We start from the raw sequence: 19,627 nt of genomic DNA, 5'->3' as shown, positions 1-19,627 counted from the left end.
GGGAGGGGGAGGGGAGGGGGAGGGGGGAGGGATGACGAGAGAGAGAGAGAGAGAGAGAGAGAGAGAGAGAGGAGAGAGAGAGAGAGAGAGAGAGAGAGAGAGAGAGAGAGAGAGAGAGAGAGAGAGAGAGAGAGAGAGAGAGAGAGAGAGAGAGAGAGAGAGAGAGAGAGAGAGAGAGAGAGAGAGAGAGAGAGAGAGAGAGAGAGAGAGAGAGAGAGAGAGAGAGAGAGAGAGAGAGAGACAGAGAGAGAGACAGAGAGAGAGAGACAGACAGACAGAGAGACAGACAGAGAGAGAGAGAGAGAGAGACAGAGATAGAGACAGAGACAGACAGAGGAGCGACTGGGACCGCTGCCAGCTCCCAATGTTTAGGGGATAAAATTGGAGTATTAACTCACCAGTGTGGTTGCGTGGTGTGTACTCCGCTCCCCGTCACTGACGGCGCTCCGTAACCAAGTTCCCCCCTTGGTTCAACTGCTGCTTCTTGGGTGAGGTAAGCCTTTACTACTGTCATGTGCAGCATGGTTGAGTGTGGTGGTCCGGGTTACAGAGTTGTTAGGCGTGGTTGTGAGCCCAGTGATCAGTTGATGCAGTGTCCTCTACACTGTGAAGGTAGGCTGTAAGGTTATTGTCTCCAGAGGGTTGTTGTTGTTTAAGATTCGCTCCAAGGAACAAAATGTTCCAAGTAGCACGGGCTATGGTGAGCCCGCAGTGGACTTTTTCTGTCCAGAGGGATTTAACGAAGGCCTCAAACATGCAACAATAGGAAATTAAAATATGTGAGGGGTAGCACCTCTGGAGAGAGACCAGAGGTGTCCCATGCCAAAGGTGCTGCCCGTTTATGAACCCAACAAACTCCTATTACAACTACTAATAATACTTCTGTCGTTTGCTATTACTGCTAATGCCTATTTTCTCAAGAAACCCATTTTCTGTTGGCACACAATAGGACCGGTAACTATTGTTGATGTATATGTGTGGTGACTTGAGGGTGACACCAATCCGTACAATGCTTAAATGTCTCTTTCTTTGGGCTATGAAGGTGCTGCTCAACAAGTAACATTAAGCATCTACATCATCCTCGAGGAGCACATGAAAGGCGCCGCCATAGATAAGGTCAGATAACGGAGATAACCTCAGACAACTACACCCAGATACTGGCACACCCGAGGCGCCACACAGTCAAGACACACACACACACACACACACACATACACACACACACACACACACACACACACACACACACACACACACACACACACACACACACACACACACACACACACACACACACATACACACACACACACACACACACACACACACACACACACACACACACACACACACACACACACACACAGCTTTGATGATTATTAGACTTATGCTTTAACACTTGCCCCGAGCGGCAGCGTGTTGATTACCTTGGTGGTGGATCCTGGGGCCGAGTGGTATTGGAGTGTGACGTAACTAAACGTGCGGGGCAGTAATGGTGGTATGTGACAGCTGAGGACGTGACAGACATTATAAAAGATAGCTGTAATTAGCTTTAGATGCCCCCAAGGAAGGGTGTTTGTACTGAAGCTAGGCTCGTGGTGTCCCGTCTTCCCAGCACTCTTTGTCATATAACGCTCTTGAAACTACTGACGGTTTTGGCCTCCACCACCTTCTCACCTAACTTGTTCTAACCGTCTACCACTATGTTTGCGAAAATGAATTTGCAATATATTCTTTCGGCAATTTTGTTTAGTTAGTTTAAAACTATGACCTCTTGTTCTTATTGAAGTTCCAGGTCTCAGGAATTCTTCCCTATCAATTTTATCGATTTCCGTTACTATTTTGTAGGTAGTGATCATATAGCCTCTTTTTCTAGTATCTTCTAGTTTTGGCATTTTTAAAGCCTCTAACCTCTCCTCGTAGCTTTTGTCCTTCAGTTCTGGGAGTCATTTAGTGACATGTCTTTGCACCATCTCCAATTTTGTTGATGTGTTTCTTAAGATATGGGCACCATACAACCGCTGCATATTTCAGCTTTGGTCTAACAAAAGTCGTAAACAATTTCTTTATTATTTCACCATCCATGTATTTAAAAACAATTCTGAAGTTAGCAACTGTAGCATAGGCTCCTCGCACGAGGTTCTTGATGTGGTCCTCAGGTTATAGTTTTATCGATAGTGATACTATTTTCTTCATGGTGGTATTTGTTTCTAAAATGGAAAGTTTTAGATAGTTTGTGATGGACTGTATGTGCTAGATTGTTTATGTTGCATTGTATAATATAGGATTGTATGTGCTGGATATGAGAAACAAAGGAGGATTTTGTATATTTACTCTAATAGGTTTGTGCATGATTCTGGATCTTTTGACCGAATCGTTGAAGAAAAGTGATGACGTATTCATAGTTTGTTGACAGTCTATAGATATGTTTGTCAGCTGGCACTTTCCAACGTTCATTTAGGGCTGGTGTGTGTGTACACACTCTGGCTGAGGCTCCCACCACTGGCGACGCCTTGCTAATGGGCGGTAAAAGCCCGTCTCAGTGCTTTGTCTTGTATTAACTATACTTTAGTTTGTTTTTGCTGCTAGGGAGAGTGCAGTGAGGGAATATATATATGTGAGGAGTAGACATGTGAGGGCTTGTATGGGGGAATCTTTGCGTGTGTTTGGGTAATATCCTGTACTCAACTACTTGTGTTTGCAAGGGTTGAGCTTCGGCTGTTTGGTCCCGCCTCTTAACTGTCAATAAAATGGTGTACAGGTTCCTGAGTTTATTGAACGCTATCATATCTATATTTGAAACTGTGTATGGAGTCTGTCTCCACCCCATCACTGCCTAATGCATTCCAGTTATTAACTACTCTGACACTGACAAATTCTTTATAATGTCTCTGTGGCTCATTTGGTCACTCAGTCTCCCCCCGTGTCCACTTGTGCGAGTACCACCCGTGTTAGATAATCTGTCTTTATCTACCCTTGGCAATTCTATTGTCAATTTTGTATGTCGTAATTATGTCTTCCCAAACTCTTCTGTCGTCCAAGCGCTGTGAAGTGCAATTTACGCAGCCTTTCCTCATAACTCACGCCTCTTAGTTTTGAACTAGTCTAGTGCCATACCTTTGAACCTTCCGTTTATTTTTGACAATGTATGGACTCCATGCCGGAGCCGCATGTACCATAGTTGGTCTGACATATGTGTGAACGTTCTAAAGGATTTCTTACACAAATTTCTAAAGATAGTTCTGATGTTAGTCAGCTGTCACGGGCTGCTTCCTGGGGGTGGAGGCCTGGTCGAGGACCGGGCCGCGGTGACACTAAAGCCCCGAAATCATCTCAAGATAACCTCAAGATAAGATAGCCTTGCATACGCCGTTGATGACATCCTTTTAAGTGAGCATTCAGAAGACAGGTTCGGTGTGATATCAACTCATAGAACATTCTCTGTGCCAGTTTATGGAAGACTTCGTCTCCCATTTCCTCCCTTTAAATAGCTATATTACGTTACATTTACAAGGGTTAAACTCTAGTAGCCTACACTTGTAATAATAAGTTGAGTGTCGTCGTCTGCATAGCATGAGTAGTTAATTGATGTTCTTGTAATGAGTTGAGTGTCGTCGTGGGCATAGCGCAAGACAAGTGAACTGTGGTGTACCGCGTCAGAAATGTCATTCATGCTGAGAGTGAATAATGTTGGAGTTAGCACAGAGCACTGAGGAACTCCAGCATGAAGTTAGCTTAGTTTAGTTCATTTATTATGCACCCCATACCCATCTTGGTGACGGTAGTGGAAAGGGTTACAGAGGCACATAATGGGCTCAGTGACTGAACTCCACAATTCATTTAGCTAAGCAAGCACGAAGGATGTTCAAAGTGTTTCTGAAATAATCTGATTTGTTTTTGCCTACTGTTTAGGTAGTTGCATAGAAGGTTTTTACTGCTGAATATAAACTCAGAGTTGTAACATAACTTCTTAGTTTAGTGTCTCACGCCTAGATGAATCAAATGGTGTTCGATGTCCTAAGTGATCCCTGCCACGTTGAGACATTAATTATACTTCACGAAAAAGTAGTTAGTCATGCAGTGAATAAGTCACAACAGCATGGTTGAAAGGCCAATAACCTAACTAATACTTGTTACATTACAGGGAAATGTTATGAGTTGATAACGGTCTTTGACCTTGATTCACTAGCACAGTGGTCTACGTCCTTGACCTTGATTCACTAGCACAGTGGTCTACGTCCTTGACCTTGATTCACTAGCACAGTGGTCTACGTCCTTGACCTTGATTCACTAGCACAGTGGTCTACGTCCTTGACTCCTTGACGAACCTGGGATCGTTGATCCCAGGTTCGATCCCCGGACGTTACAGAGAATTGATTAGGCACATTTCTTTTTCACTTGATGCATATGTTAACCAATTATTAATGAGGTACCCGGGAGTTAAACAACTGTTGTGGGTTGCAGCTACTTTACTTGCTGGAGAAGGTCAGTAGCTGACCTCGTGAAGGAGCTCGCTAGGTCTGGAATTATTTCACATCTTTGGATTGGGTTATTTATTGTTATGTCGCGATGTTAAGAGCGTCTTGAGTACATCAGTAAGACTTAACCAGGAGCCCCATCCACTTGGACTGGTCGGAACAACGACAGCCTCGCTTTTATTGGCGGGTCGGCGTTCCATTCCCATCCATGAGGGTGGCCAACATCCCTACCACTCCCTCCTATCCACTTCGAATTCCTTATATTAATTCAAATGTTATTTAGTTATGCTGGTTTAGAACTCTCTCCTGATAATAACCGAACTTCAAACCGTGTATTCTATCCCAAGTTCATTGTCTTCAAGACTGTGTGTGGCGTTGTGAGGTAAGGTTGTCCAACACGTGTACTCACCTTCAACACGTCGATCATCCTTTAGCTCCCGGACCCCAACCTCCAAACTGGCTCTCTGTAACACAGTATTATCACACTGCCATTAATTATTATTGCACAAGGAAATCACACTAAGTTTACACTGCATTATTTTTTGTAAAGCAGAACCTAATTAACTATTGTAGCTTGAGGTGAATTTGTCCATTATGTTGGTAGAAGACATAGTTCTAGACCGCGGGTTGTAGAAGGTCTTCTGTAGTTATGAAAAAATTACTTTACTGGCAAAAGTCACTTAAGGTCACTCATTAATATCCAAGATGTGAACAGCAATACACAGTATTATCCAAAAGATTCATATAGATCAGCTGTGTATGTTTCTTATAAAGTATATTAACATGTCATCATGGTTTCAAAAATATTTAATTTACATCCCAAAATGCATCAAGCGAGTTAGGGAAAAAATGGCTTCCTGGCTCAGTGAAAATGCAAGTGCCAGCATCTCGTCAAGATGCTGGCCTGTGGACTACCCACTCTGGCCTCTGCACCGTGAGAGGACAGCCTCTCGCGTTGTGCTGAGCAGAGCATCACTTGTAGCCTCAGTCTCGTCTCCTGTCTCGAGGGGTTCACTAGTGAAACCTGGCTTGTTTGTACCGTAGACTTTGGCGTGGGTCTATATATCTGCTGTGGGGACTTTTAGTATCTCTGCTACCTTATTCACTCTTGTGTTGATGATGATATCCTCATAATGCACCCAGAGTCTGCCAGTGCAGATTACTTATCACATGCCTCTGTATGACTAACCATCCTGTGTGATGGGGATTCCCCCATTATAGTGCAGACTATATATAATCCCCATTTGATTATATTCGTGTACTCTTAACATTTCAAGGTGTTTAAAAGCCGTGTAACCCAAGACTTTCACGGTGTTTTAACAGTGTAACCTGAGACGTTTTCTTGGCCTTTTTAGCAGTGTAACCTACGACTTTCAAGGTGTTCATTGCAGTGTAACCTGATTTACCTTGCTGCTGAAGATTTTCTCAAGTGTATTCCTACTGGAGGAGACATGTTTAGCGCCGACACCTCCGAACACACGGCGATAAAGATGTCAATTTATTCAAAGTACGAAGAAAAAGAAGCAGCAAACATAAACATTCAGGTTTATAAAAGGACCAATCTAAGAAGAGAATAAGTGACCATAACGTTGCTAAGATCAAAGCCAGGTAATTACCAGGAGCCAACACCCTCACTCTATCTCTTGCACGAGTAAATAGTAAAGACATAACAAAAAAGAAACATAAAGCTAAACTCAAATTATACCTTAATGACTTGGGCAATAAAATAATAAAGTAGAAAACAAGTAGATCATATTACCAGACCCACAAATCTTACCATACTGTCGGAGGAGTTTATTAAGACGAGACCTTCCACCCCCCCCCACCCACCATCCACGTGGAGAGTGGGTGGCGTGACCCTAAACTACTTGTCTTGGCAGTTACAGGGTGACCCCATAATAAATACAGGGAATGAAAGTCACACACATACACACACACACACCAAAGAGCCAGAGCTCAACCCCCGCAAGCACAACTAGGTGAGTACACCAACGAACATGGTAAGTACATGGTAATATGTACATGGTAAGGGTACATGAACCCCAGAGTTGAGACAGAGTTGACGATACACTGTTTAGGGAAGCCAAAACCCGTACACAGAGGGTTATAATTCGACAATATATATATATGAATCAACGTTCACAACAGCCTTAAAATCTGTGTAAATACTCTATAGAACATCAAACCACATTTCGTATTTCATAAGAGTCGCTGGGATTCTGAATAGGGACCGATATATATTAAAGAGGGGCATGGGGAGGGGGAGTCGAACCCATCCACGCTATGACAATCACCATACAATCGCAAGTCATCCGGCAACGATTGGTGAGGTTAGCCCCAATCTCGAATAGACAAACCTCTCTCTTTTAGAGGACTTAAGGAGTTAAAACAATTTTTCTAGCCCTAATCTTTTCTATATTTAATGTTCTCCACACACACACACACACACACACACACACACACACACACACACACACACACACACACACACACACACACACACACACACACAAACGCACACACACACACACACACACACACACACACACACACACACACACACACACACACACACACACACACACACACACACACACACACACACACACACACACTTAATGGGGGTATTTATGCTTATAAAAGCCATATAACACAATTAGCTGTCAAAATCACCCACAGAAACCCTCCTCACACATACCTGTTTCCATCATCTATATTTCAGCGTGTATTGATCTGGAGATGAATGTGTCCGAGCATTAAGCACAGACTCCCCAAACAGCCCTGCTGCAACCTGCTGCAACCCCAGAGGCCATAACTCATGGTGTGAATAACTTATGTGCGTGTGAGAGGTTCCAACGTGTTGGCCAACGCTCTCTGCAACACTCTTTATTCTGTCTACGAACACAACTCTCACTGTCGTCTTCGTACACAGCTCTCTCTCTCTCTCACTGTCTGCCTCTCTGTATACCTCACCTTTCTCTCTCTCTGTCTCCCTCATCTTTATGTCTACTTCATTCACCTCTCTACCTACCTCAGTCACTAACCCATTCCCCGTAATATTTTCAAAAACGTTTTGTCGATCTCATAATAATACACATTCACGTAATTAACATATTTCATTTTAACTACCACCACATTACACTCTGCCAACAGCCACAACACGACGGAACACATAACACACTGCACCAGCCGTCACCACAACACCACAGTGACAACATACAGTCCACCTGTAAGTGAGGTGCTTCCTTCATCTCATCGACGAGTATTTATCATGCAGCAAGAAGTGTTGAAACGATGCTTGTTCCTGTACAGCCTTTTACTTTAAAGCAGAAAAACCCATAACATTGAGACTGAAGGCTGCCCAGTGTTTCATTCCGGGCAGGTTTGTCTCAGCACATGAATGATGGCTACCACTTAGCTTTATTGATAACCATCACTTTCCTCTTGTGAAGTTTCGTCTTTCTTGCAGTTGTCGCCCCTTAATTAATAATGTTAATAAATTGTACGTTTTTATTTTGTGTAACTCATAAAACGCTGAAAATATTCGAACTACTGTGACTCTTTTATTGACGCTGACGAGGTTGCAATTCCTTGAGGTTATCTTGAGGTTATCTTGAGATGATTTCGGGGCTTTAGTGTCCCCGCGGCCCGATCCTAGCTATTGTGACCATTTTAATGACTGATAAAGCTGCAATTTCCTAGTTAGTGTGATCATTTTATTGAGACTGACAGAGCTGTGATTCCTAGCAAGTGGGAGTCTGCTACACCGATGAAGGTAGTTTCTATCTTGTGTGGTAACGTAATTAACGATAATTTCTGTTGGTTTGGTCAATGGGGTTTTGGAGACATATGTCTAGCTAATTACCAGTCCTGGAGATGACATCATATAAGGTCACTGCTTAAGGGCACCAGATGAGGTTATTAGAATGGGATATCAGAGTAGTACAACAGAATAGAACACTAGCATAGGAGACAAGAATAGATCACCAGAATAGATCACCAGAATAGATCCCCAGAATAGATCACCAGAACAGATCCCCAGAATAGATCACCACAATAGATCACCACAATAGATCACCAGAATAGATCACCAGCCAAGGTCAACTACAACATGTCTAACATTGAAGAAGTGAGCCATAAAGCAGGTCTCCTGGACGGGTCATCAGTCTCAGCTTCTCTGTGATCAATACAACCAGAAACACGAGTCCATCAGGAGTGTTCTGACCCATAATCAATACCAGGTATTGACCAGTGCGTGTCCCGTTCCTCCTCGTATAACAATACTCGCTACAGTCTGCTATAATTAGCGTGTTACACGTCCTGTAATACCAACCCCAGTTGTGTAATACCAACCCCAGTTGTGTAATACCAACCCCAGTTGTGTAATACCAACCCCAGTTGTGTAATACCAACCCCAGTTGTGTAATACCAACCCCAGTTGGACAAAGAACAGAGCATGCACAGTCATTAAATATATAAAGGAAGAATTGACAAACATTTTGTGGTAAAAAGACTGGGAAAATAGATACAAACTAAAATACAGCTTTGCTGTATTTTAGCTACAGATTACTGTAGTTTCAAACTACAGCTCAACTGTAGTTTGGATAGTTCACTTGGAGCCATTAACATGGGTATGTCCTTGATACCTCGCCAGAACCCTAACATAATATTAGGTTACGAAATAATAGTATTAAACTTCACTCATCATATTAATCAGAAAACGGCATTAAGCAAAGCAGTTAGGACAACTTTATCGATTCAACCAAGCTCTATTATTTGTGAAACTCCCCCTTGTATACAATTGTAATTAGGCCTCCCTTAGACTATCCATGTACTCTATTTAATTTAATCAAATAAATCATGTTAAAACTACAAAGAGTTCAAAACAAATCACGAGGATTTGTACTTGATTAGTACATGATGACGGTGGAGGCTCTGACACTCTCCAGAAGAAAATGTATATATGCTGGTTAGCATTGTAAATGTCTGGCCACGTCTGTGGTAGAAAATAAAAAAAAAAAAATAAAAAAAAATAAAAAAAAACTCTCCCCACACGGTTTATGATGGGACCAGTGAGCCAGCGTTTACAGTCTCTCAGTAAAACAACTGCATGACATGTAGATAAGGGTTAATTCCAATACCATCTTCTCACTCGTTTACATAAAAGATGTTGAAACATCCTCAGTATTAATACGAAACTGTCTTCTTTACTGTTGACTCTACATACTGCAAGTAATACCAAAATACCCCTGGTGAATTGTGGTATTATTACATAATACCACAATACCCACATTAATACCACCGGTGTAATGCCATAATACCCACGTTAATACCACTGGTGCAATACTATAATTCGCACATTAATTCCTCTGGTGTAATTCCACAATACCCACACTGATTGTGTAAGCTTCGTATGAGACAAATACGAATGACTGATTATCCTCTCATCCTCAGAGAGATCCTCTGAGGATGTACATCCTCTCCGTTGCTGTCATTCTGCACTTGAACACTCACCCGTGTGAAATTATTGCAAACTTAACTGGGTACTGTATTTGTGCAAGGTAAACTGAGGGTTACTGCACATATGTGAAGTTTGAAATTTAGTCTTTTTATCAAGAAATTTGACCCTAAGGGGAGAATGGAGATTTTTCGCATTTCTCCCAAATCTGAAAAGCAGTTTTCAGAATATGACGGATATTTTTAATATTAATGCTCGAGTGCTATTTTTTGAGCGTAAATGAGACTCATAGCACATATTACAAGTTATATATTCCGTCTTTTTATCAGAAAATTTTATAAGGGGGAAAAAATTAATTATCGTATTTTACCCAAATTGACCTGTATATTGAAAATATGACACGACCGTTATTTTTTAGTGTATTTCAGGGTGATTGCACATATTTGTAGTTTTAAATTACGTCTATATATACGGGAAATATGTAAATACGTGAAAATTGAGATTTGTCATATTTTGCCCAAAATGGCATACAGTTTCAAAACTACGGTGGATATTTAATATCTGACGCTTAAGTGTCATTTCTGAGCGTAATTGAGGATGATTGCACACCCTTTGAGGTTTTTAATTGACTCATTTGATATAGAAAATGGGCCTTAATAGAAAACGGAGATATCTTGCATTTTACACAAATTGCCCTACAGTTTGAAAATCGTAGTTGGCAGCTGGTGTGGGCAGAGGCAGCAGCTGCTGTGGGCAGAGGCAGCAGTTGACAGCTGGTGCGGGCAGAGGCAGCAGTTGGGAGCTGGTGTGGTCAAGGTCAGGTGAAGGCAGTACCAGCAGGTGTGGGCGGGGTGGTAGTGTGGCCCAGTCACTGACGCCGTCAAGACCGCCAGTGTCGCCCTGCCTTCCCTCTTACACACTCACTCATCTACCCTTTATCTCCCTCACACCCGCTCCCCTGCCCTCCCTCACACCCGCTCCCCTGCCCTCCCTCACACCCGCTCCCCTGCCCTCCCTCACGCCCGCTCCCCTGCCCTCCCTCACACCCGCTCCCCTGCCCTCCCTCACACCCGCTCCCCTGCCCTCCCTCACGCCCGCTCCCCTGCCCTCCCTCACACCCGCTCCCCTGCCCTCCCTCACGCCCGCTCCCCTGCCCTCCCTCACACCCGCTCCCCTGCCCTCCCTCACACCCGCTCCCCTGCCCTCCCTCACGCCCGCTCCCCTGCCCTCCCTCACACCCGCTCCCCTGCCTTCCCTCACGCCCGCTCCCCTGCCCTCCCTCACACCCGCTCCCCTGCCCTCCCTCACACCCGCTCCCCTGCCCTCCCTCACGCCCGCTCCCCTGCCCTCCCTCACACCCGCTCCCCTGCCTTCCCTCACGCCCGCTCCCCTGCCCTCCCTCACACCCGCTCCCCTGCCCTCCCTCACACCCGCTCCCCTGCCCTCCCTCACACCCGCTCCCCTGCCCTCCCTCACGGGTTCCATCATGGTGACCACCTTCCTACCTCTCCTCGTCATAATATCCTTTCCGACCGTCTCACAAGGAAACACCTACGACATAGGTAAGACATCTAGCAGTTACTACAACATAGGTAAGGCATCAAGGAGTTACCTACGCCATAGGTAACGCACCTGGCATTTACCGATGGTATAGGTTAAACGTCAAGCGGTTACCTAAGCATGCAAACACCACCCCATAACTTGGATTGGTCGGTGGGGCGTATAGGCCCTATGCCTTATATAGAGTCCGAGTTCCATCCCCCGATATTCCAAGTGGGTAGGCACTATTCCTTCATGGTGGATATGAGGACAAATGGATATGATCCGCTTGTCCTCATATCCCTTCCAAGCGCCATACAGTCATAGGAGAAGGGGGTGCCCAGGAAGGAAGGAATTATCAAGGGAAAGCGCCAAGCCATTACGACTATATAGCACTGGGAAGGGGGTCAGGATAAGGATTTGGGATGGAACGGGGGAAAGGAATGGTGCCCCAACCACTTGGACGGTCGGGGATTGAACGCCGACCTGCATGAAGCGAGACTCTCAGTTCATTCCCCTCCACTCCTTTCTCCCCTATTTTACCCCCTTCTTCCCCCCCTCTCACCAATTCATTAATCTCCTTACCCTCATTCCTCTCCCCTCTTCCTCGTGTGCCCTCCAGCCTCAGACATATATGAGAACAACCTGGGATATTTATATTTAATATTTTAAATGTTCATATATTTCCATTTAATGCATTTTTTTATTATTTTTATTAACACATAAGATACCTGTGCATGTGTGCAGCTACCCTAGACTCAGCCCGTCCTCCTAAAATGGGAAGGTAAATGTAACAGCCCCATAAGTGCAATTATGTACTATGTATGGCAGTCAGGAAATGTACTTATTACACTGTGTATTAAAAGGTACAGTCAATTTGGAGGATGGGTTGCAGCGATTATTCGAAGGGGAGTACATGCATTTTTTTTTATTAATACATGAGGTATATCTGCATTAGTGCAGCTACCCTAGACTATATGAAGTGGAGTACAATGTGTCAAAGAAGCTAACTAGGTGATGCTAAAAAATCCCCATCACACAGGATGGTTAGTCATACAGAGGCATGTGATAGGCAGTCTGCACTGGCAGACTCCGGATGCATTTTGAGGATATCATCAACACAAGATTGAATAAGGTAGCAGAGTAATACAAGTCCCCATCTCGCAGGATGGTTAATCATACAGAGCCATGTGTTTAATAGCCTGCACTGGCAAATTTTGGGTATACTGTGAGGATATCTTCAAGAATACGAGAGTGAATAAAGTAATTGCAAAGCTCCAGGTACCTCATGCCAACTGGTCTGAAAGGTCTAATAACTGGGCATTCAGTAACATGCAGAGTTCACTCTCATCTGAACAAATCTAGGGGCTAGGCCAGCCACCTTTCACCGATTTTGTGGGGTGGGATGAGGATGATCACTATTTAGCCTTATCACCTCTTAATACGACCAATAGGACTGGCCCCGACCAGCCTATGTTCGTCCTGCACCCCAGACCATTAGCCTGTAAAGGTGCTTGAGGCTAGCCCCGAGCATCAGGAATCCAATCTTGCACAGAGAGAGGCATTCCCCCTTACACATATAGATTAGCTTGGAGCTTTCTCCTGATAATTAAGTTAAGTGGTCTACACTGAGGTCCACACTAGCACACACACTACACTGAGGTCCATACTACGTATACCACACACTGAGGTATACGTAGACTAGCCTAGCTGTCTAGGTTCGAACCCTTCACGAGGAAGAGTTTTCTGATATATATATATATATATATATATATATATATATATATATATATATATATATATATATATATATATATATATATACATATATATATATATATATATATATATATATATATATATATATATATATATATATATATATATATATATATATATATATACATGCATAAAAGCCTGAATGGTGTGTCACTCTGGGGTGTGAGTTTTCAGTCATATATATACATATATATATATATACATAACTTAGAACTCTATTTGAACCGGGCAGGATTCGAACCCATGCCATCCAGTATCACCCTTTAACGTACACAGTACCGTGAGCACCGCACCAAATGATCATCTACTAGACGATCATCTGTCACATACTGTAGGCCATACCTGGATCATCATACTCCAATACTACTACAATAACATACATCTCCAGAGTGAGCTCCACATTTTCCTGGAGTTCAAGGACAAAAGTCTTTTCCAATCTCATTCTTCCGAGTAGCCGCGTACGTCTCACCAAAGGCTGGGAGCTCCATTCATCCTTAAAAAACTTGTTTATTGAATGGTTTCATGTTCAGGGAAATATGGTCCTAAAGGACATACAGGGATGGTATACAAGGCTGAGGAAGGTTATAAGGTCGAGCCCCATGACATGCAAGTGAGAATTTTCACCTCAATTGGAATGTTTACTAATTTTGTTACTTAAAAAATTGGAATGTTTACTAATTTTGTTACTTAAAATAATAGATCTTGAAAGCATATAATTTATAAGAGAGGAAGATTTACTTGATAAACAAAGTCGTGTACAATCGACATAAGCTTATGTATTTATAATATCACCAAGACTGCCTGAGACAATTGTGAAGACAGCAGCACCAGGAATATTTCTCAGAAGTTTGAGGTGTAACTCTTGCTAGGAAACACAGTGATATGACATGAAGGGTGGATGACACACCTCTTACACTATACTCCAAGAGTGTACACTAGTGTTGAATGTTGAGCTGAGATCTATATCATATATGTATATATATATATATATATATATATATATATATATATATATATATATATATATATATATATATATATATATATATATATATATATATATAAATGGCAGATATATATAAATTATATATAAATTATATATATATATATAAATAAATTTATATATATATAAATAAATATATATAAACTGCGATGGCAGACCAATATGGTCGTCATGGTCTGGTATGTCGTAAATCACAGGGTAAAATTGCAAGACATGAAGAAGTCAACGACATCATCAAGAGGAGCCTCGCCACAGCCCGCTGCCCGGCACAAAGAGAACCACACTTATCCAGACCTAACGACCCTCAGAAGCGCCCTGATGGGGTCACCTTGCTACCTTGGAAGGATGGTAAGCAAGTGGTATGGGACTACACGTGCGCTGCCAGACTGGCCAGTACCTACCTCCACTACAGCACACGTGAAAGCGGTGGTGCTGTCTCTTTCAGGGAATCGCAGAAAATTATTAAATACAGAGGTCTGGCACACTGCTACAGCTTTGTTCCGATCGGCTCGGAGACCCTCGGTTCGTGGGGAAAATGTGCATTGAAGTTCCTGAAGGAATTGGGGGACAAATTGATCAGCGCTACAAAAGACCAGAGAGCAAAAAGTTTCTTGTTCCAGCGCCTCAGTGTTGCGATTCAGAGGGGAAATGCCTGTTGCGTCTTGGGCACTAGTCCAACTTCAGAGGAATTCGAAGAAGTGTTTGACTTGCAACAATGATCGAACCCGTCTGTGACATTCATCAATGTTTCCCATTGTTGTGTTCTTCAAGAGATCCATAACCTTTAAGCACCTTTTTGCATTATTATTTTTGTATCAACCCATGTATATCTTGTAACCATCAAATATATATAAATATATATATATATATATATATATATATATATATATATATATATATATATATACCCATATATATATACCCATATATATATACCCACAGGATGGGTTTGGGGTCCACTACCACTTACAGGATGAATGGTAGTTTACCCCCCAAACCAATCCTGTGAGTGGTAGTGGACCCCAAACCCATCCTGTGGGTGGTGGTAGTGGACCCCAAACCCATCCTGTGGGTGGTGGTGGACCCCAAACCCATCCTGTGGGTGGTGGTAGTGGACCCCAAACCCATCCTGTGGGTGGTGGTGGACCCCAAAGCCATCCTGTGGGTGGTGGTAGTGGACCCCAAACCCATCCTGTGGGTGGTGGTAGTGGACCCCAAACCCATCCTGTGGGTGGTGGTAGTGGACCCCAAACCCATCCTGTGGGTGGTGGTGGACCCCAAACCCATCCTGTGGGTGGTGGTGGACCCCAAACCCATCCTGTGGGTGGTGGTGGACCCCAAAGCCATCCTGTGGGTGGTGGTGGACCCCATACCCATCCTGTGAGTAACAGGAAAAGGTTACAAGGACATAATAATGGGCTCGCAAGAACCATATTAATTTTATATGTTGATATTATTGATTTATCATCATTTTGCAGCCCTTGAAACACCCTATTCCGTTGAGTGCGCGCGTCACGGCTCGCAGGACAGGTAAGCATGTCTTGGGAAGACACTCTTCTGGCCAAAGGATAACGGACAGACTAAGAGTAGTCCATCCTCCAGGGCTGAGCTCCCACAGGTCCTGTTGGGACACGCATCCTGTTATCTCCAGTGTGACTCTTCCTGTTTAGTCAAGAAAATATAGCAAATCTGTCCCGACGTCTGCATTTATAATGTTAATTCTTGCTTACAGTTTGGTTAGACCTTGATCAGTGCACGTTAACTTGTACTAGTGATGTTAGAGGTCTCCTGGTACACATGTATGGTACATTCCCTCAGCTGTGGTGCACGATAACTGGTACACGGCCGGCGGGGTCGCCTACCACGACATCATGGTCAGGACGGTACTCGAAGAGATCACAGCCGTCAACCCTGCTGTCAGGTTCTTCACCATCTCCGTCCACGACCTGCCTCTCGAAGAGGTCTCCACGCTCTTCCTCAACTGTGAGTTTCTCCTCCCCCTTTCTTAGCGTCTTAATAACCTTATTTGGGACATAACATGTCTTGGACTCTCTATCCTAGGGTCTTAATACCCTTATTTGGGACGTAACATGTCTTGGACTCTCTATCCTAGGGTCTTAATACCCTTATTTGGGACGTAACATGTCTTGGACTCTCTATCCTAGGGTCTTAATACCCTTATTTGGGACATAACATGTCTTGGACTCTCTATCCTAGGGTCTTAATACCCTTATTTGGGACATAACATGTCTTGGACTCTCTATCCTAGGGTCTTAATACCCTTATTTGGGACATAACATGTCTTGGACTCTCTATCCTAGGGTCTTAATACTCTTATTTGGGACGTAACATGTCTTGGACTCTCTATCCTAGGGTCTTAATACCCTTATTTGGGACATAACATGTCTTGGACTCTCTATCCCAGGGTCTTAATACCCTTATTTAACATAAGGGCATTAAGAGGGATAACACAAGTGACATAACCTGTGTTTAACTCTCTATAATAGCGTCCTAATATTCTCATGTAAAACATAAACTAAGACCTTTCCTCTTGTCAACGAATCACTCTGTAAAAGGTGCAATTAATGCCATTTTCCTCCACCACAACACCATTCCTGGGTTTCTGCTTCCAAAAATTAGTTTGTGTCCCCTGAAGGCTGAGTCAAGTTTTAACAAGCGTCCCTACGGAGCCAGTGCCAGGCAGCTCAATAGTGCCTGACACACCAATAACGTGGTGGGTGTCAATATTGTCTTCAATGATGTGTCGCCTCGTTACCCAAGCTAACGAGGTGTTTTTTCAGACCGATTTAACGATGCTACTTCTCTTATAGAATGTTTCCTTTTAAATCTTATCCCGTAATGTGTGTTTAGGTTATATGATATAACATGCGTAAGGCGGGTGGTTTCCGGAACGAAGAGGCGGTGCTCTTGCGTACTGAATCAATTAAAGAGTTTTTTTGTACACAGCAAAGCAGAGAGTTTTAAGATTTTTCCAATCCCGGCCGAGGTGGAGCGAATAGGCACCAATCCTCAACTGTACGTCTATGTTCAGATATCATATCATGACCAAACTACACATCAGAAAAGTGAAAAAAACGACAACATTTTGCTCCGCCCTGGACCATTATTATTACACGGCTTGTTAATGGTCTAGAACGGACCGAAACGTCGACGTCTCTTTATCTTCTGATGTGTGGTCTGGTATGTTCCTCCACGTTATTATGTCTCACCTTCTGTATAGCGATCATATCATTTATACTCGGTTCCACTATTGCAACTAAATCAGGATCAATTTCAGTAACCCTTTCATTTATTTCCTCTGCTTTATTTGTAACTCCGTCGGCGTTCGTGTACTATACCTTAAGTCTCTTCTTGAACACCTTTGCGACTCAGTCCATAGGTTTGTCGAGAAGGATCCATAGGTAGGAGATACTTTGTGAGACAGTGAGTTACCAGACAGTGGTATTTAACAGTGAAATACCAGATAGTGAGATAGCAGACAGTGAGATAGCAGACAGTGAGACATTAAACGGTGGTATTTGACGCTGAGTACAAAGCAGTGTTATTTGACAGCATGATACCAAACAGCGGTATTTGACAGTGAGATACCAGACAATGGAGAATGAGATACCACACAATGAGACACTATGCAGAGGAGTACCATACAGAGAAGTACCATACAGAAGGGTACCAGACAGTGAGATACCATACAGAGAGGTACCAGACAGTGAGCCAGGTCCCCAACAATAAGGTACCACACAGTGACATGCCAGCCAATAAGATACCAGATAGAGTGAGACACCATACAACGAGGTGGTAGTACCAAACAAAGGGACGTGAGAGTAGCAAAGGGGGTAGTACCAAACAGTGAGGTACCAGACAGTGATCCATACCTGGTGCCCGCAGCAACACGGGTCTGGTCAGGGGTGGCGTCACTGGGCGGGTGTGGAGCCCAGCGAGCGGTGACCAAGATCCACCACCTCCTTCAGGTCCCTGTAATCTTCATCGCCTGGGATGACTGCCGCCTTCTCGGCTACCATCAGCGCAACGCCGTCATCCTTAACAATATCAAGGTACGTCAGCCCCTCAGTAACTCTTAGTGGGCCAACAGGAGAGCCTTTACACAGGAATATCCCTCTAACCAGAACCAATATACTTGTCACTAGGGTTAGGTGGGTTGCAAAGGTTATGATGCCTCCGGTTAGGCAAAATTACTCGAGAGAATGGGCTAGGCTGAGACCAGTCGTGAGGATATACATAATAATAGACTTTGAGACTTGGAGTTCGTGATATACCTGTGGACGATGCCGATCGAGGGTTTTCAACTTCCGCCTGGTTTGTCTTCGTAAACCCAAGGGCCATATGGGCTAGCCATCACAGCCAGACTGATCTGGTACTGTGATATATACATGCTTGTAATAACTCGGCTAAAACATTTAGGAAAATACGAACGTACAACACATCTATACATATGGCTATACATACACAAATACTAAGACACATGATATATATACATTGATTAGCAAGGATTTTGACCTGACATATATAAAACCCATTAACAACGACGCGGTAAAGTTATCTTATGTGCTACTGGAAGTCAACTTATGTGCTACTGGATGTTATCTTACGTGTAATCTTACTTTTACGTATTATCTACTTGTATTTTGATTGCTTGGTAATTTACACTTTTCTAACTTAAGCTCCTTGCTTTGATATGTAATATTATGCATTACTTAGCATTCTATTCACTTGTATGATACAATGGTGAATATTAACTCATATAATACATAATTTTGGTGGTTGCCTCTGAGTGGCCAGAAATCTGCAGGTAACTAACCTTGGAGAGATATTATTTTTATGTTAAATTGAACTTGGAGTGTGTGCTGTTATATTAGCGAGAAATTAATATTGGCGAAATATTAACTTGCGTGATATTAAACTGATATTAACGTGGGGGTGGGGGGGGCGCCCCATTGAGGTGGTTGGGGTGGTTATTAATGTTTCACGTGGCCGCAGTTCGATAACCGCTTCAACTGCCTGACGTGGGTGGTGAGTGTGTGGGTGAAGCAGTTCCTGCTGGCCAGGTCCACGCCCATCAACGTGGGTCACTATCTTAACGTGACGCTGGGCGGACGGCCACTCCTTCCTGTGAGTCTTTACTCCTACTATTGTCACACTCACTACCTACCATCATCACCATCACTACCACTATTACTATCTCACTGCTACACCACTACAACCACCCTTACCGTCACTACTACCACCATTACCACCACCATCACCACCACCACCATCACCACCACCACCATCACCATCACCACTACACCACCATCACCACCACCATAAATCATCAACATCGCCACCACCATC

General features: G+C 43.4%; 1 protein-coding gene and 1 long non-coding RNA gene across 2 annotated transcripts in view; one reads left to right on the top strand and one right to left on the bottom strand.

The window, feature by feature from the left end:
• The first annotated feature begins 395 nt into the window (after nucleotides 1-395).
• On the top strand, nucleotides 396-19,603 carry LOC138365555 (uncharacterized). The gene is made up of 4 exons (XM_069326028.1): nucleotides 396-493; nucleotides 16,076-16,240; nucleotides 18,164-18,330; nucleotides 19,274-19,603. Exons 2-4 carry the CDS (start codon nucleotides 16,129-16,131, stop codon nucleotides 19,601-19,603), a joined length of 609 nt encoding a protein of 202 aa, XP_069182129.1. The 5' UTR covers nucleotides 396-493; nucleotides 16,076-16,128.
• LOC138365524 (uncharacterized) overlaps nucleotides 469-19,627 on the bottom strand; it is a 31,453-nt gene continuing 12,294 nt past the window's right edge. Inside the window, exons 2-3 of the long non-coding RNA XR_011228872.1 lie at nucleotides 4,888-4,942; nucleotides 469-604 (exon numbers count right to left, since the gene is read on the bottom strand). This is a non-coding gene — a long non-coding RNA (uncharacterized lncRNA). The remainder of the gene's footprint in view (nucleotides 605-4,887; nucleotides 4,943-19,627) is intronic.

The sequence above is a fragment of the Procambarus clarkii genome, chromosome 17, assembly GCF_040958095.1.
Source record: "Procambarus clarkii isolate CNS0578487 chromosome 17, FALCON_Pclarkii_2.0, whole genome shotgun sequence".
Taxonomy (NCBI): domain Eukaryota; kingdom Metazoa; phylum Arthropoda; class Malacostraca; order Decapoda; family Cambaridae; genus Procambarus; species Procambarus clarkii.
Note: the sequence above shows the minus strand (reverse complement) of the source record. Positions and strands in the feature narration are given on the sequence as shown.

Bases quoted from the DNA above. Each gene is read 5' to 3' on its own strand.
- LOC138365555 (XM_069326028.1), top strand. From the start codon at position 16,129: ATGGTCAGGACGGTACTCGAAGAGATCACAGCCGTCAACCCTGCTGTC. The intron at 16,241-18,163 runs GTGAGTTTCTCC...TGGTGCCCGCAG, and splicing joins CTCCACGCTCTTCCTCAACT to CAACACGGGTCTGGTCAGGG. The intron at 18,331-19,273 runs GTACGTCAGCCC...ACGTGGCCGCAG, and splicing joins TCATCCTTAACAATATCAAG to TTCGATAACCGCTTCAACTG.